This window comes from Polyergus mexicanus, unplaced genomic scaffold, assembly GCF_030449975.1.
Source record: "Polyergus mexicanus isolate NDT 795.1 unplaced genomic scaffold, iyPolMexi1.0 SCAF_12, whole genome shotgun sequence".
Lineage (NCBI taxonomy): Eukaryota > Metazoa > Arthropoda > Insecta > Hymenoptera > Formicidae > Polyergus > Polyergus mexicanus.
This window is the reverse complement of record NW_027223332.1, coordinates 3,121,036-3,145,446: the sequence shown is the minus strand read 5'-3', so window position 1 is coordinate 3,145,446 and position 24,411 is coordinate 3,121,036. Positions and strand designations below refer to the sequence as shown.

The window sequence follows — 24,411 nt, the reverse complement described above, 5'->3', positions numbered from 1 at the left end:
AAGCAGTGGTATCAACGCAGAGTACTCTGAGGATGGTTCAAAAAAAGGGGCTGAAACGTACGCTTTTTTTTCTGTGTCACGTACTCAAAATATCAATGTAATTTGATTGTAATAAAACATATGCGCACAAATTACCGCGTTGGCTCTTGATTGCCTTTTATTTCCTTCGTATGATATATTCATAAGAGCCTTTATTAATCAATTAGATAATTATATATATGTTGTTATTATTTACTGTTATATCATTACAATTTTTTTAATTTTTTAGCACAATATAGAAAAACCTGTGAGGAATTGGCTCTTTTGGGATTCACTCAGGATGACGTTTACAAAATCGACATCGATGGAAATGGTCGATTTCCGCCCGCTTCGGTAAAATGCGAATTTCAATCGATCGAGGATTCGACCAAGACGATTGTCGAGCACAATTTACCCTCCCAAGTCGACGTCAGATCTATCATCGAGAACGACTTTTCCTACAACATCAAGTACAGGCAGTTTACCGCTGAGATGCTTCAGGAGCTGATCTCACACTCGCTTTATTGCAGCCAATATGTAAAGTACGACTGTTATAAGGCACCCTTGGAGTTGCACAGCGCCACGTGGTTTCTGGGCTCGAAAGGCACCACTGTTGATTACATCGGAAATGTCAATCGCGGATCATGCCCTTGCGGAAGTAAGTACTTTCTTAAGGGGACTAGGCAGTAATATTTGTCGAAAATGAAGTCTCTTTAGGGGAATTTATTACAAAAAAAATGAATTAAGAGAATTGTCTTTTAACAAAATGTTTATTGAGATTATAAGCTATAAAAAAAAATTTATTTTAGTTGAGAATATACATTAAAAATGGCGCTGCGGATGGCTGATCGAAATGAATTTTTAAATATGTTTTGTAGCGATAGCTCAAATATAGAAGCTCAAATCGACTTGAAAAAATTGAGTATGTTCACAATATGTATAATTTCGGACTGAACGTCTAAAAAGTCTGTGCGAACTTTAATTTGTGCGAAAAGAATCAAATGGACGATTAAAATTACGATCCTTTTAAAAAAGTTCGTCAGAAAAACAGATCTGTGTTTGATTTTTTTCTCAAAAACTAAAGTTCGCGCAGATTTTTTAGAGGTTCAGTCCAAAATTATATACATAATGTGAACATGCTCAATTTTTTTTCAAATCGAGTTGAGCTTTTGTATCTGAGTTATCACTGCAAAACTTATTTAAAAATCTTTTTCGATCAGCAGCGCCATTTTTTTAATGCATATTCTCAACTAAAAAAAAATTTTTTTTATAGTTTATGATCCTAATAAACATTTAAGAACAATTCCCGATTTTAATTCATTTTTTTATAATAAATTCCCTAAGAAAAACTTTATTCTCGACAAATACTATTGTCTAGTCCCCTTAAATGAATTCATCATTAACGCAACTTATAGCGCAATGAATTTAAAAAGATGTGCATTTGCAAACTTAATTGTGCCTCGCACGAAGGATATTATTTATTAATTTTACTTTAGTGAACAGAACATGCGTGAACTCCAACTTGAGTTGTAATTGCGACGTGTCCGCTGGAAATGCGGGAAAATGGCTCTCGGATGAAGGATACTACGAAACACCTGATTCTTTAGGCATCACGGGAATGGTATTCTTACAACAAAGGGATCTCGAGGAGGATGCTCGAGGACGTATCACTTTAGGACCATTAGAATGCGTTGAGACTAGTATGTAAAAATATGCTTTCTATTTAATTAACAAAATTTCACTACACGTATTACATAATTAAATGATAATAACAAGACATTTTTTTAAGCAATTATTTACAAAAGATATTTTTGTGTTTGAATAAAAAAAATACTATTTCACTTTCGAACGTTGCATGCAGAGAGCTTTGGAAAATTTTTACAAGCAACAACAGATCAAGCGGATTAATTAGTAACAATCTTTAGATACACAAAAGTACGTGGTAACATTTACGACGTCGCAATCGTATATCGAAGTACCGGGTTGGAGGAAGGGCGATATAGCCTTCAGCTTCCGAACGACGGTCGAGAAGGCTATTCTTTTGTATCAGCCGCCGATCCGGAGCAACTATCCTTCTTTCATGGTCGCGCTAACATCCGAGTATCAGTTGACATTCAATTTCACCCTAAATACTGGCACTATTCGCGAGTTAGAGATAAAAAGCCGGCGCAAGCTCAATAATGGTGAATGGCAGAAGATTTGGATCGACTACAATGATTATCACGTGAGATTTATGATCAACACCGATTCTGAAATGGTTGATTTGTTGCCCGAGGAAGAGTTCGGGCCCTTCGAAGGATCAATGTTCATTGGCGGTGCTACCGCGTGAGTAATTTTTGCAGATTAAGGGGGCATACCCGTTTGAAACCTCGAAGAATGAGTACATTCTTTAGATTTTTTTGCAGCGCAACGATTTGATAAAAATTTTTAATTTTTTTTACAATGTTAATACGATATTATTAACTGCTTAAATAAAAAATTTCAACTTAATTTTTTTTTTTTTTTTTTTTTTTTTTTTTTTTTTAAATTATGGAAATATTTACGGAGCTCCTCCAAATTTTAGGTGGCTACACGGTGTGCGTGAAAATGTTCATGTAGATCATATCTGAAATCAAAAATCCAAGTTTTTTTTTTATTAAGCATTGTAATAGCTATATCTGCTATCCAAGCATTTTTTTCGAAAAATGGCGGCGTGTTGAAAAAAGTTCCATTTTTTTTTAAGTCCATCTTTTTTTATAAAAAAAATGGAGAATCGGATTTAAAAAAGGCTTCGTTGGCAGATGCGGAAGTTTGTCAGAAACTCACATGTAAAATTTTAGGTCAATCCATCGAACGTAGCCCGAGTTTTCATGCACACCGTGTATAAAAACATAAATCTGCAAATATTTGCGTAACTTTAAAAAAAAAATTTTTTTTAGGCTGAAATTTTGATTTAAGTAGTTAATAATGTTGTATTAATATTGTTAAAAAAATTTTTATCAAGTTGCGCTGCAAAAAGATCTAAAAATATGTACCAATTTTTCGAGGTTTCAAACGGATATGCCCCCCTTAAACAAGGATGACTTTTGTTCTATATTAATTAATTTTTATTTGTTCAAATCGTCATTTTAACAATACTTTTAGAGAGCATCTGAAGACTTCTTCCGTTCGACAAGGTCTCATCGGCTGCTTTCGCGGTCTAGTTGTCAATGGAGAGATATTAGATATTCATAGTTATATGTCGGTACATCTGTCGGAAATCATTAAGGATTGCAAGCCTTCATGCCAACCTAATAAATGTCAGAATGGTGCCAGGTGCGTCGAACTGTGGAGCAATTTCTTCTGCGTATGCGAGAATCAATGGGCGCATTTAGGCATTTTTTGCGAGACAAGTGAGCTTACAACTTTATTCGATTACTTGAAGAGCTTCTCTTTAAACTATTTTAAATTCATTAGTTTCACTTTTTAAATGTATAAATTATATATATATATATACATCCCATATTATAAAAATATGATTCTTTTTTTCAATTGCTTGGAAATAAATTCGTCAATTTTTGAATGTCACAATAATCACTAAAAATAAAATTCCTGAATCCAGACATCAACAACAAAGCTCTTACATTTACCTCGCCCGGAGCGTTCCTAAAGAAGAATTACTTTGGATCGGAGAACAACGAGGAAAAATTGCAGCTGAAGAGCATGCTGCAGAAAAATATTCTGATTAATTTAAGGACTTACGACACTCACTCTCTAATACTTTATGCGAACGATCATTTAAACAACTTCGTGCATCTTTACATCTCGAACGGCACTAATATCGTGTATCTTTTCAATGCCGGCAATGAAATTAAAAATATTACCGTCTCGAATCCAAGTACGAATTGAAAGGCCTGACATATTTATTTCAGCCAAATATATATTAAAATTTTGAAAGGAATAACATGCAATTTTTATTAGACGTCAACAAGGGAATCTCTGTGCAAATTGCTATTATTCGAGGCGAAAATGGGACCACGCTGCACGTGAACGAATATAACGTCACATTGAATGCGGCACCCGTACTTCTGGATACATACTCGAACAAGCCATGGACAAATCCGGAGAAAGAAGTTTTAGCACCGCAGCGACCGCCGGCGTCCCCCACCGATTATTTTCAAGTAAAGTATTTTTTTTTTTTTAATTGTGCAAATTAGAAACTTGCACATTGCTTCCCCGTCATTTTATTTCGCTCGCAGAGCTTAAGCTCCTTAAAGCAAGCGGGCTTTTAAATTTTGGCTTCCTTATAGAAGAAGATATCTCAAAATTTGTGAAAGTTACAGTGTTTACAGACATTTCTCAAAAAATCCAAAATTTTATAAAAAATGAAGCCTCGATCTTCATCAAATTCGATACCAACCATCCTTTAATGATACTTTATTCATTTTTAAAAATTTAGCTCATATTTTATATCTCAAAAATTGCGAAGATTAAAGATTGTACAATATACATTCCATATATACATACATATATACAGACATTTTTTTTAAATATAATTTTTCGACGTTTTGAAACACATAGAAAGATGGAAAAAAAATTTTGTCACGAAAACAAAATTTCCTGTATGAGGAAGCAAAAAAATATTAATTTTTGATCAAATTTAAATCCCCGGATAATACAGAAATATAGCTGCCCATACAGCACTAAAGCTTGCAACAACATTGCTGCAACATTGTAATATTGCATATTGCAGTTTAATGTTGCAGAAATATTGCAAAGACATTATTTTACAATATAACTTTACCAATGTTACAGCAACATTCCGAAAATATTACAAAAAAAGTATTCAATAATCGCTAGTTCATTCATTTACCATTATGCGGCGCATGTTGCGCTATCTATTCCGCATTTAATTTTTAGTCATGATGATTATATAAAATTTACAAAGAGCGGCTAGTAAGATTAAAAAAATATAATAACTATTTTTGTTAATTTAAGTCGTATGATATGACCCCAATACAGGCGCTCAGACATTGGACTAAGAATTCTTTTAATAGTTCCCATTCTTATATAAAATCAAAAATTTGATAATAATTTTCTAATATGCACACAAGATCTTCAGATTTTAATAAATAAATTTTGAGATTATATAAAGACAAGAGAGATGTGAAAAAACTCGTATGCGTAAATTCACCACAATCTTTTTGCATCCGGATATCTGAATATTTCGGATACAAAGAAATTGTGAATTTACACAATTGCAAATTGAGTTTTTCTTATTTCTCTTAGATATTCTCTATCACTGAAGGAAATCGAATGTGTACTGAAAAATTTACATTTTACATAATTTCGTTATTATCATAATACAGAAAATCTATATACACGCTAGATCCTGACTCTTATAGGCCTAATTTCTTATTATTTTTTTCATATGTTAAGGATATTATATCGATAAATATACATAAAGCATTATTGCATATATATTATATTGCTATGTTGCTGCAATATTATATTGCAATATTTCTGTAGGCGGACATTTTACTGTTGTTGCAATATCATAATAACGTTGCAGCAACATTTCGCAATGTTTCTGCAATGTTGCAATCTTGCAGAGAAATGTTGCTGCAATGTTATTGCAATCTTGCGGTGCTGTATGGGAAGTGAAAAAATGTATAAAGGAAAATCTAGAAAAGTACCATACGAAGGAGATAAAAGGCAATCAAAAGCCAGCGTGGTAATTTGTGCGCATATGTTTTATTACAATCAAATTACATTGATATTTTCACTACGTGATAGACAAAATCAAATCTGTTTGTCTATCACGTAATCAATTACCGTGCTGGCTCTTGATTGCATTTTATCTCCTTCGTATGATATATTCATAAGAGCCTTTATTAGTTAATCTGATGTAAAAAAGTACATTATTTCTTCTTAATTTTTTTGTATTACAAATAATATAAATAATTAATAATAAATATTTATTTAGGTAAATTTAGGAGGCTTCGATCCCGACAATTTGCTGAGGGTCGGAAAAGAAGGTGCCTTAATTCAAGGTTACGTCGGTTGTTTGCGAGGACTCATGATTGGCGAATATCTGGTTGATCTGCCGAGTTTAGCTAGCGAAGCAAATCACGAGGGCAGCAGAGGCGTTCTACCAAATTGTCAGATGAAGTGCGACACGATGCCTTGTAAAAATTTGGGAATCTGCACGGAAGATTTCAACAGGCAGGAGTCTTCCTGCAATTGCGAGCTGACGTCTTACTTTGGCGAATATTGCGCTGATGGTGAGCTCTATTACTTGTCAAAGGATCAATAAGAAATAGAGTTCTTGCTTGAGTTTAAATAGAAATATTTAAATCAAGAATTAAAGGTCTTATGAATTTTAAAATGAAAATTAAATTTAAATGAAATTTAAAAAATTGCGAAGCACAGAACTTTACCCGATGCAACACCCGTTCGAAGAGTATTCAGAATTAATTTTTTTTTTTTCCTTTGAGGTAATAGAATCTATTAATATTTCAAAATAATATTAATGTGAAAAGCAAATTATTGGATTTATTTCTATAAAAAGCTTTCTGTCAGCGAAAGCAACGTGAGAATCTTTTTTCAATGTTCTCACGTAAAATATATCTTTCATGTAGAAAAAGGCGCCGACTTCAGCGGGGAGAGTGTACTTCAACGAGAATTCGAACTCGAGGGCGAGGTAAACCAGGTGAAGGTTCAATTGGCATTCTCGACGAACGAACTGCGACAGCGGACTACCGCGTTGCTGCTGGTGCAGACCGACAATAAGTAAAATATTGATATCAGTATTTACTTAATATACCAATTTATTTATGTGCTCAATCGTTCGAAGCTTGGAAGGTCCTGGATATCTTTCGACGTACTTTTTTCCAGAAGAAGCTACTACCTATTAGTGGCTTTAACTTCCGAGGGACAGCTCATCTTCGAAGAGGACAGAGATGGCTCGGCCGCTTACGGAGTGCGTCTGAACGATCGGAATTTCCTGAACGGCGCACGTCACAGCGTTTACTATGTTCGCGATAACAACACCGCTAATCTCTTGGTGAGTTATATAATTTATTCTATTCTAAAAATTTTATATATCATATAAAAACTAACTGTTGCAATTTTGATAATGTGCATATAATTTTATAGATTGATCGCGAACCCGCCCAATTGATACCACTTCCGGGACTGCCGATTCGAGCAGACGAGGACGAAACTCCCGGTGCCACAGAAATTCAGCTTGGTGGATTAAACACTACCGATTCCCGATTCGTCGCCTACAAAGGATATACCGGCTGTCTCAGCAGTAAGTCGAATCTATCGATAAGTGATTGTATTTATCAGGGCTCGTTTCTATCGTCTATTCGGAGAAAATCTTACAATACATAAATTACATAGAAAAAATAGATATTTCCCTTTTACAACACGTATTGTAAAGCTGAAATATAACAACATTAGGATATTTATTATTATTATAATAAAATTATTATTTTAATATATTATTATTTTAAAATTAATTTTTATTATCTCAATATTATTATAATGAAAATTGTAAATAATGTATTTGTTTTAGTGTGTTTTAGCAAATTATACATTCGTTTGTGCATATTTGAATAATTAAAATATCTCTTTGTAAAATATAATCTGTATAGTGTTGTAGAATAAAAATATATCGCGTCATTTCTCTTATACAGGGTGTCCCGTTTTAAAAGTTCCACATAACTTTTCAGGATCAATATTTGAAGGAAAACGACTCGAATAAAAGTTGTAGGGAACAAAGGTGGCTATCTAATAGTGATCTTGAATTTGACATTAAAGGTCATTTTCAAGGTCATTTGAAGGTCAACTTCCGTTTTTTAAACAGTACCCCTTATTTTTTATTATATATTCTTGTAGCTTATCTCGAGGGCTTCCCAAAACACTATAATAAAGTATTTTTTCATTAAGTACTTTTTGAGTTATTTTATATTTTAATTTGACATATTTTGATGTAAAAAATTAAATATCTTGTAAAATATTTAGTTTTTGATAATCTTACCGTAATACTTCTATATACAGAATAATGAGACAAATCAATTGGTATCAAAAATAATTGTTTTTTAAAAAAATTATTTACAATGTATTTTTTTAAACAATTATTTGTTTTTTTTTGGCACTAATTGATTTGTCTCATTATTCTGTACATAGAAGTATTAGATTATCGAAAACTGAATATTTTACGAAATATTTTGTTGTTTATATCAAAATATGTCAGATTAAAATATAAAATAACTCAGAAAATACTTAATGAAGAAATACTTTATTATAGTGTTTTGAAAAACTCTCGAGATAAGCTACAAGAATATGTAATGAAAAATAAGGGGTTCCGTTTAAAAAACGAAAGTTAACCTTCAAATGACCTTGAAAATGACCTAATGTCAAATCCAAGGTCACTATTAGATAGTAGACTCTTTGTTCCCTACAACTTTTACCTGAGTCGTTTTCCTTCAAACGTTGATCCTGAAAAGTGATGAGGATGGAACTTTTAAAATGGAACTTTTAAAATTAACACCCTGTATATTATTATATTCCACGATTAAAAATTATATTGCAATTGTAATATATAATATCTTCTCCATGTCATCTAAACGGAGATACGTCTGTCTCTCTCTTACATTAGACATAGCTAGACAAGTTTCAAATTACAGTTATGCTTTTCTTATAGATGTCGTGATATCGATCAACGGAGGGCCCGGTATGAAACCGTTGGAAGAATATATGCTTTTTACGAAACAAGCCAGCGAGACCGTCCGGGCAACGATACCCGCAGGTGTTAGAAGCGCTCAATGCGCGGTTTTCCATGCTCAACCGGGTGGTCTTGAACCGCCCAGAAACGACAGTGTGGTAAGAGATTCAAAAATTAAGCAATATTAAATTAAAATATATTAAATAACAGTCGATTTTACACATACATATTATTATTCTTTATTTATTATCTCTTATTACAAGTAAAAATAATATAGCAAATCTATGAATTTTTGTCTGAATTTCAAATAATTCACAATCTTTAAATGATGATAAATTGTAAAATAATTACGAGATTTAAGGTTTATGTCAAATAGAAGGCAACTGATGATCATTTCAAAAATTTTGTTAATAATTCATAGGGTTTTCATTTTTTGAAATATGTAATTATTATATATTTTAGTGAGTTAATCAAATTTTTTAAGCCTATCTACATCAGTAGCGTAATATTATTCGATACAAAAAATGACGGATATGTCAAGTCTCGAAACATCTTAAAGGGCCGTGATCGGGAATGGGTCGAGGACCCGCCGGAGAGAATACCGTACAAGTCGCAATATTCGAGCGCGACTCAGGAAGAGCAAGGTGCGGGAACGTACATTTTCATAGCTCTGTGCTGTGTGTTTGTGGCTGCGGTGATCGGATGCATTTACGAAGTGTGGCGAAGCGCTCGGAAGGATCGTGAACGACGTCGCAGAGCGGCCTCGGGAGCGGCGGCGACCGTCGCAGCTTCCGGCTCGCAGCGTTGGCAACCGCAACAATACACGGAGTCTCTAGTGACCGCGACCGGCGTGAAAGCGATCGGTTTCAAGAACGTGATGGACGACGACAAGAGGCCGAATGGCACGCACGTGAAAGCGCCCGGTGCCAAGGAATATAAACCACTGCCGAATACGGAACCCAAGGACTTGATGAACGATAAGAAGGTTCACGCAAAAGGTGCTTCAATCCGTTTCTGTCCCGAGTGTCTGATTCCTTACGCAAATCTTACGCACGATTCATATGAAAGGAACATTTTCGCTCAATTTGCTTGAATTTGTGATGTTATTTTTTCAAATCTCGAAAATATAGCATTTTTGAGAAAAATATTTCAAATAAAAGTTGTAGGATTTTAAAGTATTAAGTAACAATGTTAGTATGACTTTAAATAGCATTGTTAAGGTCATGTAAAAATCACTTTCGAGTAATACTAATGCTGGCGGTACAATGTACCTTTCAAGCCTGATAACTTGGAAAATACTTAATGGAAAGGAACATTGTTATAGTGTTTTGAAAAGGTCTTAAGGTAAGCTACAAAAATATGCAATCAAAAATGGGGGTTTCCATTAAAAATGATTTTTACGTGATCTTGATAACGCTATTCAAGATCATAATAATATATGCTATGTAATATGTCACATAAAAGCCTGCAACTTTTGTATTATTTCTAAAATGCGTGTTTTTCGAAACATTAAAGGGTTCCGAAACTGGACATAGAAAGTTTCTGTAACTTGACATTTTTGATCAGGGACACAAAAATTATAACATATCATAAATTCAAGCAAATTGACCGAAAATTGTTTTTTTCATATGAATCGTGCGTGGTTCTTTGTACGGGTATGTGTATTCAATTTCTATAAAATTTTTCAAAGATTATATTTTATATTTTTCTTATCATATCAATATATCGCGTAAAAAAGAGAAGACTCTTTATTCTTGAATGTTCTGCAAAATAAATAATATGTGTGATATTTAACAATATAATACAATATTTTGTCCTGTACCGAGATTTAACATTCGTACTTTTCTGTTCATTGCAGCAGACGAAGAACCAGAGAAAAAGGAGCTCCTAGGGGTAAATACAGGCATCATCACTAAACCTGCGAAACCGAACCCATTCGTAAAGATTTTTTCTTTTTTTCATAAAGAATTGCATATTGAGCTTTAACAGGCTTGCAAATTGGCTTTTGCATGCATTTTCGAATTCGACATTGATGTGTTACAGTTATTCATGCATGTTATTCGACGCATTTCTACAAACACATTGAACGAACAAAGTACAGCGTCCCTGCATTCAATCATACAATATGCATTAAATCCACAATTCACTAAATCTCAAATATATTGCAATGTGAGAAAATGTTAAAGTATTTGATCAAAACAATAATGCTTATACAATACAAACTTTAATCAGCACTTCCAGTCTAAATTCCAAATACGAATTTCATATACTCATAAACCCGCGCTTTTTTCGCAACGCCAAACAAAGACATAGCACAATATTTTGCACCTATCATCGTAATGCAATACACTATCAGAGATATTCTACTTTTCTTCGACAGTCAATGGAAGATTTAAGAGAAGAACCTGAACTGGAAGAACGCGAGGAGGAAGAGGAAGAAGAAGAGGAGGAAGAGGATGTCCAAGTGCCGGAGGCGGACAAGATCAAAGATGAATCACAGAAGGAGCAGCAAGAGGAGCAGGAAAAGAACGAGAACGAAGATGAAGATGACGAGCCCCTCGTCAGGCCGGTAAGAAACAAGGCGGCAAGGAAAGCTTCCTTGACCGATGAGTTGGACCCAGACGACACGCAGGCTCTCCTCGAGACCAACTTCTCCGTGACGGGTTTAAATGAGATCAAAACCGAGCGTATAATACCCAGAGTAAATAATACCACAAAAAATATCACAATACCAAAGAGACCGATGAGTCTTGACCTCAGCGCACCGATCAAGTTCAGAAAGCTACGCGAGGGAGCTTGGCCCGAGAAGGTCACGGCGAGGTTGATCGACAATGAAGTGAGTCTCCAGTCTCGAGGTAGAGGCTACATCGACGCCGCGTATCGCATTCAGGACAAGTAATTAAATCGACTGACGACAATAATTAATAGAAAATAATCCCACGTTTCGACCATTGTAAATATCGCGTAGAGCGATCGTTTTCAAATGACAATCACGTGTACGTCTAAATTTTAGGACAGTATAATTTAGCAATATATAGTATTAAGAAGATCGTTGAATGTGGTTAAAATGTGACGTGGCCAATTGTTATATAAATATCTAGTAATATTTAATTTAAAATATCTAATATTTTGTTTAAACAAGAAATTGGAGATATCCATCGCACTCTCGGTTACTCGTAATCTTATCCATTCAAAATCACATTTTTCACGTGAAAAGAATAGAAGTTTATTATTAGAAAATAAAACGGTATAGCAACTCGTTTCTTTAATAATAAAAAATAACGGGATAAATATGCATATTAGGTTACACCTCACCGATGCCTTTGATCTTGACATATGGTGTCAAGGACATGATCCTGAGTAACTTTCCTTTATAACTTAACCGGCGGTCTCTTATAGTTTCTGAGATATTTAAAATTATGATTTCGCAATTTTAATGATTTTTCTATTATAAAATAAAGAAAAATAAAGGTTGTTTACATTGTATTTATCAGACGTGAAAAAAGTGTTCTTTTTACATTTCCAGAGACGAAGCTCTTTGGGTTTTTTTACTTTTCACGCAAAGCGAGGTTCAACCCAAACCTATGTGTCTAGTTTTTTTTTATAGTAGAGCCCACTGTGTTCACGCATACACTTTCCCATCCATACAATAATTATGGGCTGGATTTTGCTTCGCGTTGTAAAGTATATGCATGGACACAGTGGGTTCCGCCCCCTCCCCTACGGGAGGGCTTCACTTCCGAAAGATATAACCTAACCCAAACCTATTTCTTTGGTTTGGGTTACGTTGTATAATTCAAACCAAATTTTCAGAAATAAGTTTGGGTTAGGTTTTATCTTTTGGAAGTGGAGCTCCCCTATAAGGAGGTGCAGAACCAACTGCGTCCACGCATATACTTTCTCATCCATGCAACAATTGTGAGGCGGACTTTGCCTCTCCTATTCTACAAAATTATCAAAAGGGTTAAATTATATCTTCTGTCTCTATATTATTATCTATATTAAATGTTAACTTTAAATATCTCAGAAACTATAATAGACCGCCAATTAAGTTATAAGGAAAAGTTACTCAGGGTCATGTCCTTGACAACATATATCAAGGTCAAAGTCATCGGTGAGGTGTAACCTAATATTTACCAAAATAACAATTGTTCAATGTTGCAAATTCAGTAAATTGCTTCTATTGCCTTGAAATAGTCACGTGTTGTTTACGTCTCGCCGTAGAATCAATACTAATTTCCTGTGGTCGTAAACCACAATTGTATCTTTTACTTATTTAATTTTATGAGTTTTTCACGTAAGTCATATACGTTTCTTCCAAAGTTTAAGCAGCTTATAATAGCCGCATTCGGAGAGAGAAAGACGTTCAAATAATGTACTTAAAATTAGCTAGCAGTAGTCGAGCATCTGTTTTTTATTACATAACACATTTTATCAGTATTTTTCCAGTATTAGCTGTAGGAAGAGCCCTTATTTAGCTCTGACAAAATATTATTTTAAGATTCTAGTGCCTATATATATAATAATATTTAACGATGTTGTGTAGCATTAAAAATAAATTTACAACGAGTACTTCGAGATAAGATCACGCGAATCCGTATCGTCGAGCGCGAATCGCGTAGTTTTATTTAAAAAAAGAAGATAGATATTAAAGAACAAAATATTATTTTATCAATTAAAATCATCCATAAAAAGATCTGTATTTTTACGGTATCATTATATCGGAATTAACTAAAAAAAAATCTCCATAGTATAGATTCATGTTATTATCATTGAAGACTACGGTGTACGCCAAACGAACTGTTATTACAATCACTGATTAAATTATTTTGAATTATTATGATTTTTTTTTTTTTTTTTTTTTTTTTTTATAGGAATTTGCGACACAGATTTATTTTTAATATATAAACAATAATTACAATAATGTTTTTCTATAGTTCGCTTTATGTGTACACCAGTGAGCCTGTTTAATTTTATTTCACTGCTTCGTGCGCAATTGTACAAAGCGAGTCTGATGTTTGTGTGCTTTTGGTGGCGATCAAAATAATTATGCGATAAAATGCCTGCACAAAGCATATCGCGAAAATCGAATCATCCAAAAGTCTGATTTAATTCCTCAGACTTTAATACGAGGCGCCATATTTTCAGCACAGGGATTGGTCTGTCAGGATGAGTATCGAGGAGAGCGTTATACCGTTAGAATCAATTTTAAAACCCGATGAAACGAAAACACCGTGCGAACTTTAAAGGTACGAGATTTTTTTTTTTTTACGCACATCGATAATAACCCGTACGAATGTTAACTCGAGAAGAATCGCATCTTGATTTACTCTCCGCAGTCTCTCGTTCCTTTCTCGATCGCGGGATGCAATTTATTACATACTTTCAATATTTACGCGTCTAAATCTGCTTCCTCGGATGAATTGGCAATTAACAGAAAAACGCTTACAACGATGCTATTATGATTTGAGTGCGAACGAACGCTACACGTTATTAATGTCACTGCGATCACTTTATGATACTATGTAAAACAAAAGTTTAACTATTATTTCGATAAAAAGCAGATTAAATTATAACAATTTTTTGTTAGTATTGATAAGAGAGAGAAATCAGGTTTGTGTACAAAAAATTGTATTATACCAAAATTTTCGAATTATTTATAGTTATTGCTATTTTGCATTTTACGATTTCATTTTCTGAATATTATTGCATTTGTATTATCGCAGATTTCTTTTAATAATTTAACATCTTGCGTGTGGACAGCTAATAGCACAATTGGCGAACGACAAAGACGCGTTGAGTATTCGAATGCACGATATAAGTGCGACGATGCATCTCATTCGGAATGACGAAAAGATTTATATTCTTCCGAAATAATTAGCAGCTAGATATTAATCCGTGAGAGTCTCGCGTGAGACACATTTTATAGCATGTTATATAATATATATTCAAAGTGACAGAGAAAATATACAATTTTTTCCAATGACTCGAGTTTGTTGCATCGCTGCAACCATTTCTCATACTGCCTCTCCTGCACTGCTAAGCTTCTTATTGCAATTTCGTCGATTTTTTTTTTCACGACGAAATTTCTTAACCAGGGAATGGAGAAACAATTCGACAGATCGATTTTACACGCACCACTTTCGAATTATTATTATAAGCATTTTGTATAGCAAATAACTTTCTCTCCTACTATCAGGCATGTGCATGATATATGCTGATAATAATAATTAATATATTAATAACAATTAAAAATTTTTTTGTATTAATTAAAAAGAATTTATTGAAAGTAGGATTGTCTCTTTAATTCTAGATCTCTCTGAAAGTCAAGAATTAAACTCTGGAGATGTATATATATACCCATACAGCACAGAACATTGCAGCAACATTGCAGCAATATTGCAACATTATAGCAACATTGCGGCAATGTTGCAACGTTGCTGCAATATTGCTGCAATGTTCTGTGTTGTATGGGTAGATATATATGGTATATATATTGTATAATGTATCGATGTTTGATGTAAATTACAATGAACGCATTCCCAGGTTAAACTGATCAATTTACTAATATTCCGCTAAACCATCAATAAGGCTTTTCCTTGTGAAGGAATATTGAAATGATTAATTCGAATGAATTTGAATGATCGAAAATGGATTTGTTCGTGGCACGCGAGATACATTCACTTCATCGCATGCACGCTTTAAATTACTGACTCTGTTAAACAAGCCTAAATATTTAAGCGTGCTTGCCGCATATATGTATTGATTAAAATGAATCTTTTATTTTGCCTTTATGATATATAGCCATCATATACATGGCGAGAAATTGAGAGATTTTAAATATATATCTTCAATCTATTTAGGCGTCTGCCAACGGAGATACTGGACGACAATCAAACATGCAAGGAAATCTCTGCTTAGGTCAGTAATATGAATAAAAGAAAAAGCTGCCTCTCATAGGAAATTTCAAAATTGTATAACGATTATAAATTCATTATATAATTTTAAAATAGGATAATGTCCATTATGATTTGCCCACAATGCAAGACATATTAGGTTTCCTATAAGTTATTAAAAATATGTCTCATTAATTTTAATATAAAAAGGATTTTATATATATATATATAAAATCCTTACAGGGGTCCATATACAGGGTGTCCCATTTTAATCTCCTCAGGCAAATATCTCAAAAACCAAGCCCGAAGAGAAAAATGTTTCAGACAAAAGTTGTTTGATTTCGAGGGAGCCATAAGATGGTGACAATGATTTGACCTTGGAAAATCATTTGAAGGTCATGTGAAGGTCAACCTTAAAATTTTAAATGGAAACCCCTATTTTTATTTAGTATTCTTGTAGCTGACATCGAGAGCTTTCCAAAACACTATAATAAAGTATTTTTTTATTAAGTACTTTTTGAGTTATTTTATATTTTAATCTGACATATTTTGATATAAAAAATTAAATATCTCGTAAAATATTTTGTTTTCGATAATCTTACCGTAATACTTCTATGTACAGAATAATGAGACAAATCAATTAGTGCCAAAAAAAAACAAATAATTGTTTAAAAAAATACATTGTAAATAATTTTCTTAAAAACAATTTTTTTTTTTATACTAATTGATTTGTCTCATTATTCTGTACATAAAAGTATTACGGTAAGATTATCGAAAATTGAATATTTTACGAAATATTTTATTTTTTATATCAAAATATGTCAGATTAAAATATAAAATAACTCAAAAAGTACTTAATGAAAAAATACTTTATTATAGTGTTTTGGAAAGCTCTCGATGTCAGCTACAAGAATATTAAATAAAAATGGGGGTTTCCATTTAAGATTTTAAAGTTGATCTTCACATGACCTTCAAATGATTTTCCAAGGTCAAACCAATGGTACCATCTTATGACCCCCTCGAAACCAAACAACTTTTGTCTGAAATATTTTTCTCTTCCGGGATTGGTTTTTGAGATATTTGCCTGAGGAGATTAAAATGGGACACCCTGTATATATATAACTATATTATTATGTATTAATATACAATATATTATAATATCTATGGTATTTTTATTATATCAAATAAATTTTTAATACATAATAAAATATAATAAAAAGATTATATGTATAATATTTTTATATATTATATTTTTTAAAGAGATAAAAGATTTTATAGTTTATTCTTTTAAATAATTATGCAGAATGCAAAAAGGATTAATTGCATAAAAAAAGATTGAAAAAAGCTATTTTTGAACAAGTTTTCTTACGTAAAACTTATAATGCGATTTCAAATGGGATCATTCAATCGAGTAGGATTAATTAGAAAAATATTCCTTTTAGCACCAGGCAACCCGATATTTTTCAATATGTCAAGCGTCTTCTTGCCGGATGGCCAACGGACTTTCGGCAATCCATTGAGTTATCTCGGTGGTCCGATATTACCGCCGAGGAATAGATCTATCGAATCGATGCTATCTCTGGATTGATCATGGATAGTCGCGTATACTTTGCTTTAAAGGATCATTGTGAGCGTGGACAGGAACAACAAATTGCATTTTCTGATCATGAATGGAAAGCCTCAAGAAACAACGTGTTGAGTGTGACGAATCGATAAATATCATTTACGACAAATTCATAAAAACATATCATCATATAAATTAATTTATCCAAATAACATAATAGTTTAAAAAACGTAAAAGAGCAAAGTTGCAAAGTTAAAACGTCTTTTCTGTTTTGAAAAAAAAATTAAGCTAATTGTTTAGTCTAATAATCGTTATAAGAAGAAATATATGAAATGTATATTTCTTTCTCAGACATATAAATTTAATTAATGTTAAAAAAATATTTTAAAAAAGGTTCGATATGCGTTTAATATATTTGACATTTTCCAGTCTTAATTCACTTCTCATTATCATAGAGTCATCCGCTTCTCGAAAGGCTCGTGTTAATAGCTCACAACGAGTTATAAGCTAAATAGTTTCATCGAGAAAAATTCGCTCGGACCAAGAAATTCGCGATCGACGAATTTTACACGTGACAAGACATTATTAGTTGTCGATAAGGATTTGAAAAGTGATAACGAGCTTAATGTGGTAACTATTAGTAATAAACTCGATACATTTTCTCGCAGCTAGTAAGAAACTGTTGTGCTCAAATATATTTCGTTTCAATTATATAAAAAAATGCTTATAAAAAAGAGAGCTCCTTGTAAAAATTCTCCCCGTAAATTTCCTTTCCTTATTTTATTGCATATCAAACTGATATGAAATACTTTCTTTATTAATCTTAAAAAATATCAACAATGCAAAACAATTTATTCTTTCTTTGTTCCCCCCAAGAATTTTTCTCTGTTAAAGTTGAATAGAAAAGTATTATAAATAAAAAATAACTAAGTAAATAAGTTTCAAAAATTGAGTCATGATTGAGTTCATATTCCTTATCCTAGTCAAGGTTTAATTAATTTTCTGCATAGCATCGCGATGAACAAATATTCGTCATTTATCTTATACGACTGCCTTGTATGTATATAATCCCATACAGCACAGAACATTGCAGCAATATTGCAGCAACATTGCAACATTGCCGCAATGTTGCTACAATGTTGCAATATTCTTGCAATGTTCTGTGCTATATGGGATGATATAAAAACAGAATACAAATACATCATTACGATAAGAGGGAGACCATTTGTGTGCAGAGTATGTTTAATAATTGATTGCACGAATAAAAAAGATTTCCAAAAAAAAACTTCGACGCTGAAGATCTTTTTTTTTTTTTTTTTTAATACAGGGTATCCTAGACCACCCGTACACCCCTTTTCTTTCAAAAACTAAGCATTTTAGAAAAAAACATTTTCAACAAAAATTGTATGGTTTTGAGGGGAACATAAGATGGTGGTTTGACCTTGGCATCGTTAAGGTCAAGTCAAGGACACTATCTTATGTTCCCCTCAAAACCATACAATTTTTGTTCGAAACATTTTTCTCTAAAATGCTTAGTTTTTGAAAAAAAGGGGTGTACGGGTGGTCTAGGACACCCTGTATAATTAACATACCTTTCTCTTGCATGGGGGGGGGGGGGGAGAACATGATGATCACTTTCTCCGCTATTTTTCCAGGTTCAATTTTTAGGCGATGATTTGAACGAACCAAACTTCTTGTAAAACTGTGAACAAAGCAAAAAAAAAAATATATATATATATATATATTATATTTAAAAAGCAATATACAAAATAAAAATTAGTTTTTTCTCATATATTTTTATTACAAAAAATAAAAAGATTATTTGAAGCAAGATAGAATTATGTGCGCATAAACTTAGAATTATAATTAATCTTATTCATTATTTATTATGGCAAAACGGAACAGAGACTATTTCAAGCAAAAAAATATGGTTATATAAAACACACACACACACACACACACACACACAAATATATATGAGAATATTATAATATATATTATAAGAATATTAATTACTTTTATCTCGAGACTGTTTTGTCTTAGATCAAAATTAGTTATCCTATTTTGCGTATTTAATGTGCAAGAAAAAGATCCTCTGCCTCGTAAAAAGAAGCAGCGATACAGAAAACTTCGAAAGAAGAATGGCGCGATTTTGTATTGCGTTCCGAAATGTAACGGGTAATGGCTCGTGCAGACCAGCGCGACGACGCGACGCGCGATATCCAATGAGAGATCTGCTTTTCCGAAAAGATAAAGCTCTCATTGGATATCGCGCGTCGCGTCATCGCGCTGGTCTGCAATAGAGTCCCGTATAATCAGAGAAGCGACAGTGGCGTTCCGCTTGCTGATTGGCTGACCGCTATGGGCCCGTTCCACTTAACGATCGCACGTATTATTTGTTGTTCACCGAAAGTTAAACAAAGACAGATAATACTGTATTTATTTATTTATTTATTATAAAGAATAAGTATACCGATTAAAGTATACCGATTACTGTTTTCAATAAATTTTCTATTTTATGTAAATTTACATTAGTTGTAACAGATAATTATAATAATTTTATAATTATAATTATGATTATAATTATAAATTTTAAAATTTTTTTATCCTGATTGGTCAAATTTCAATTTTCAATCTTCAATCTCAATCTTCAATGCGTAGTCTGATACGGGCATAACGGGTAATGTGGCGTTCGATTGGTCAATCGGGGCAAAGAAATCTTTGCTTCGATTGATTGACTACTCGCCAAGTGAATTTTCGAACGCAACCACAGTTGGTTGAGAATCCCGGATACGTCATAAACAAGCAGCATGGCCGACTATCGCGAATATTGACGTTGATACGACGCGTGTTATTATTTACAAAACTGAACGAAAGAGGCTGGCTACAGGTCGATGATGCTGTAATATTGGTCGAACCTTGTCAGTCGCACGATGGCACAAGCGAAGCTCAACGTGCCGGAGAAATCTGGTGGCACTATTAAGGAGAAGGACAAAGATACTGAAGAAAAAGAAGGCGAGTTTTTATCCCATCAATTATCATAATCATAATCATTCGTGAATCATAGCGTCGAATATGATACAGGATATATTATAATCGCATTAGAATTTTCTTTGTATCTATTCAAGATATAATCTAATAAAAATAATTATAATATCCAAGGATAATGATTTATCAATCTTTATCTAATTATTTTTACCAATTTTTTTGGATAAATCATTATAAATATTTACAGCTTTTTATATGCTATTCTAATAGGTCTCACTATTGTACCAGAATGCGCTGTATGTCTGCAGCCTTGCATTCATCCGGCGAGATTACCCTGCAGTCATATATACTGTTATCTGTGTGTAAAGGGTGTTGCTAATCAGAGCAAACGGTGTCCAATGTGTCGTCAAGAAATTCCACCAGATTTCCTTGAAAGACCTCAGCTGGTAGAAGTTGAAGAGTCTCAAAAGGAATCGGAACATCCTGAAGAAGAATACCAATGGTTTTACGAAGGTCGAAATGGTAAAGTATTACTTTGATTATTAATTACATTTTAATGAACATTTAAAATCTGCATTTGTCATCTTTTCTAATAGGGTTTTTATGAAAATATCTTATTTAATATTAAATATATTTGTATAAAGAAACTCCGACTAGCTTGCGATAGCTTACAATGCCTTTGAAACATTTATATATAGGCACACATAAGTTGATATCATCGTACCCCTTCTTAGGTTGGTGGAAATATGATCCAAGGACAAGCAATGACCTGGAGACTATTTACAAACTAGGGGAAACGCGATGCGAACTTTTGATCTGTGGCATGCTTTACATTATTGACTTTGAAAACAAGTGTCAATATAGAAAGAATAACCCACGTTACAAACGTAATATCAAACGTGACAGAAAAGATGCTCCCTGCAAGGGTATCTCGGGTGTACGATAACAAGTTGTAACATATAAAATTAATTTATCTATTAAAACAAAGATCCCCATTTTCAAATCCGTATTTAATAATATATTGAGTTATATTTATATAGTTTTTGTTATGACACTGTACAAGAAGTATATAACCACAATAAAACATCTCATATATAAAAATAAGAATAATATTAAGAATAAAATAGAATAGTTGCGCATGCAGAAAAATATATATAATACTATAAAATTAAAAAAGTACATTATGTGAAAGGACTAATAGAGTTAATATTAAAAAGAGAGGGAGAGAGATTATATAATGTATTATATAAGAAAATAAGAAAAACACTTCTTAACATAAAAGAAAACTATAATCTTATAATAAATCTATGTTCTATTAATAATTAAAAGTATTTTTCTTTTATATTTTCCCAAATGCAACTTTTAATAATGTATTTCTCAAATTTAAATCTTACAAATGAATGATCATTAATTTATTATTTCTATTATAATGTATGGAACATATGGCTTGTAAACAAATGTTTGCAGGTTGGTGGCAATATGATCAACGTACAAGTATCGAATTAGAAACGGCGTATAAGCAGGGCAAAAGGACCTGTGAGTTGCTAATTGCAGGATTCCTTTACATCGCCGATTTTGGCTCAATGCTGCAATTGCGCAGAAACGATCCTTCCAGACGAAGGAGAATTAAAAGAGATCTGTATAATGTGCCAAGAAAAGGGATTGCCGGATTACGTCTCAACGTACAGGACGAGGAGATTGTGAGGGAAATAAGAGGCGCAGAGCGACCAGCTAGTCCCGCAAGTGATAGTATGGGTATGAAGCAATAAACTGAATGTGATAAAATATGAATATATATACACACGCAAACACCAGAATCCTGACTAAATATTTTTATCTAATATGATATATATTTTATTTACAGGTACAGGAGACGGCACTAATACTCCTATACCACCTAGTAATACACCGCAAACACCTGCAGGTGGTACAGCAAGTGGCGACGCGACACCTCTAAACGATAGAATAGATCAAAGATCGGATTCTCTGCATCAAGTTTTAGAACAGATGCGTTCTCTGGTTTTGAGGGAACATCTATCCTTAAACAGTGATAACGAATTCGAAGAGGATACAGAGGATGCAACGATTTCGGATCATCCCACTCTATCATAACTACAAATATTGAATACGTCAGAAATTGTGGTAATCATACTTAAGAATCTCCAATTTGTTTTTAGGCTCTTCATATTACTGCTCAACTCAATAAGATAGTATACTACACATTAGTACACATTATGTTTGCTAAAAATGTGTCAATGTACAAAACATACTGATATAGCAAACTGCATTGCTCAACTACTGGCGTATGAAAATTAATATACAATTAAGTTTTTCGATCTTAAATAATTATTTTTATTTGGAAAATATTCATTTCTTGCTTTTAAACTTCTTTATGTATATTTTCTGTCAATTTATATATGTATCAAAAAGATATTAATTAAATTAAGCTTAATAATAGTTTATAAAGATAGATCTATATAATTTACAATATAATTGTTAATAAACAAATGTACTTAAAAGTTAATTTTGAAAGTCACTATATCATATAGCAACATATACAGTGTAAACGATTAGTCATATAAAGTAAAGAGAGAGAGAGATATTATAATTTTAATATGTAATAAAATTTGTAATAAAAATGTGTTTATGCCTTATAAGAAAAGGCCCGTGAAAAAAAAGAATGTAACGAAAAAAACGGTTATTTATTCTTATGAAAATCGAGTGCAATGTTCAATAATCAATGTAATTGCTAGGTTTGAATAAATCTGGTAATCTTCGATGTTTAAAACTCAAATTATCTTCTTGTATTATATATAGAAATAAAAGATACATTTTCTTCAGCAAATATGCAAATTATGTTCTTTAAACAAAATAAACTCGAATAGAAAGACCTCACAAGAACATATTCATCCTAATACATATAATATATAAGAATTAAATGTAGTATATATGTGAAACTTGATCAATATAGAAAGAGATTTAAAAATAAGATGAGTGAAATGAAATAAATAAAAATATTGCAATATATTATTTAATATATAAAATCTAAAAATGTCATAAAAAATAAAATTTGAAATTTATTTGCGTTATTATTTAATTATCAAATAAATATTGAGATAAGAAAATACATAAAAAGTCAATCTCTAAAATAGGATGCAAAGGATAGATATATATTTTGTTTCTGATTTTTATAATTATATTTTAATTATATTGACACTATTTGTATATCCGAAAATAATATCATTTTTTTTTTTTTTTTTTTTGCTAATCTTTGATAAATATTTATTGTTCAACCAATGACATGGTCATCACGATTGTCTTAAATGCTTTTCACAAAAAAAATTACTTTTCTGGTACTTCCAATATAGTATTCTAAAATATCTTTTAAAATTATATAAAAATTTTTATATAGTTTTTATATAAAAATGACTTTAACGAAATTTGATATTTTTAAAGGAAAATATCAAAAAAGAAATGCATATGTATATTATAATATTCCAGCTGTAATTGTATATTTAATTGTATATATGTAATTGTATATATTTGATGATATTTAATGATGGATGCGAAAAAATTGTTGCTCTCATTCCGTTTTTATATACGTTATTATATATTTTAATGTAATAACTTTATGGATTAAGTAAATATATAAAATATATTTACTATGACAATAGCATTTGTTTATGAAATAAACAAAATGTTTATGAAATTGTATAAAAGTATAAAATAAAAGTATAATATAAAGTTGTATAAAATTAAAATATTTTTAATATGTAATAATTATATTTTTTAATATCGTTAATACTATTAAAATACTGCTAATATAAGAGTGCATTTTGACACTTTGAAAGTTTCGAAGAGAGCTTGATTGACCAATCGGAAAAAAGAAATCTTTGTCTTCCGATAGGTCAATCAAACGATTCGAAATTTTCAAATAAACTACAGTACTTACTAGCACACTACTTTAATAAATAATATATGAGAAATTTTTTAATTACAAGCAAGTTTTTCATAGGTAGTTGCACATCTGATGTAGAGATTAAACAAAGGAAAATAATTATTAAGGAAATTAATTATATATTTTGTCCTATATCCAGGATCTTAACAAACACATGCAGATGAGGTACCTGAATAAAATTACAAAACTACTGTTTAGGATATAAAAAATATCACGTAAAAAAGTATATTAGTCTTTCAAATACTTTCTTACGCGACAGCGTTTTGATCCATAAATTCGCATCCTATCCACATCT

General features: G+C 32.0%; 2 protein-coding genes across 9 annotated transcripts in view; both read left to right on the top strand.

Annotated features, from left to right (window-relative positions):
- Nucleotides 1-17,943, top strand: part of Axo (axotactin) — a 36,323-nt gene extending 18,380 nt beyond the window's left edge. For 2 of the 8 annotated variants that reach the window (XM_070305423.1, XM_070305424.1), the window contains exons 14-27: nt 269-676; nt 1,515-1,718; nt 1,944-2,343; nt 3,142-3,389; nt 3,599-3,874; nt 3,958-4,157; nt 5,963-6,260; nt 6,618-6,768; nt 6,874-7,042; nt 7,135-7,291; nt 8,690-8,868; nt 9,270-9,708; nt 10,569-10,648; nt 11,091-13,514. In XM_070305423.1, coding sequence (XP_070161524.1) covers nt 269-676; nt 1,515-1,718; nt 1,944-2,343; nt 3,142-3,389; nt 3,599-3,874; nt 3,958-4,157; nt 5,963-6,260; nt 6,618-6,768; nt 6,874-7,042; nt 7,135-7,291; nt 8,690-8,868; nt 9,270-9,708; nt 10,569-10,648; nt 11,091-11,609 — 3,728 coding nt within the window. In that variant the 3' untranslated portion in view covers nt 11,610-13,514. Of the gene's footprint in view, nt 1-268; nt 677-1,514; nt 1,719-1,943; nt 2,344-3,141; nt 3,390-3,598; nt 3,875-3,957; nt 4,158-5,962; nt 6,261-6,617; nt 6,769-6,873; nt 7,043-7,134; nt 7,292-8,689; nt 8,869-9,269; nt 9,709-10,568; nt 10,649-11,090; nt 13,515-13,858; nt 13,960-15,573; nt 15,632-17,048 lie in introns of those variants that run through there. The other 6 variants (XR_011447701.1, XM_070305429.1, XM_070305427.1 and 3 more) reach the window with 6 other exon arrangements.
- Nucleotides 17,944-19,986: 2,043 nt separating this feature from the next.
- On the top strand, nt 19,987-22,910 carry Rnf146 (Ring finger protein 146). Its single transcript, XM_070305430.1, has 4 exons — nt 19,987-20,185; nt 20,429-20,680; nt 21,626-21,913; nt 22,023-22,910. The coding sequence occupies exons 1-4, from the start codon at nt 20,104-20,106 to the stop codon at nt 22,268-22,270; spliced, it is 870 nt and encodes a 289-aa protein (XP_070161531.1). The 5' UTR covers nt 19,987-20,103; the 3' UTR covers nt 22,271-22,910.
- The last annotated feature ends 1,501 nt before the right edge of the window (nt 22,911-24,411 follow it).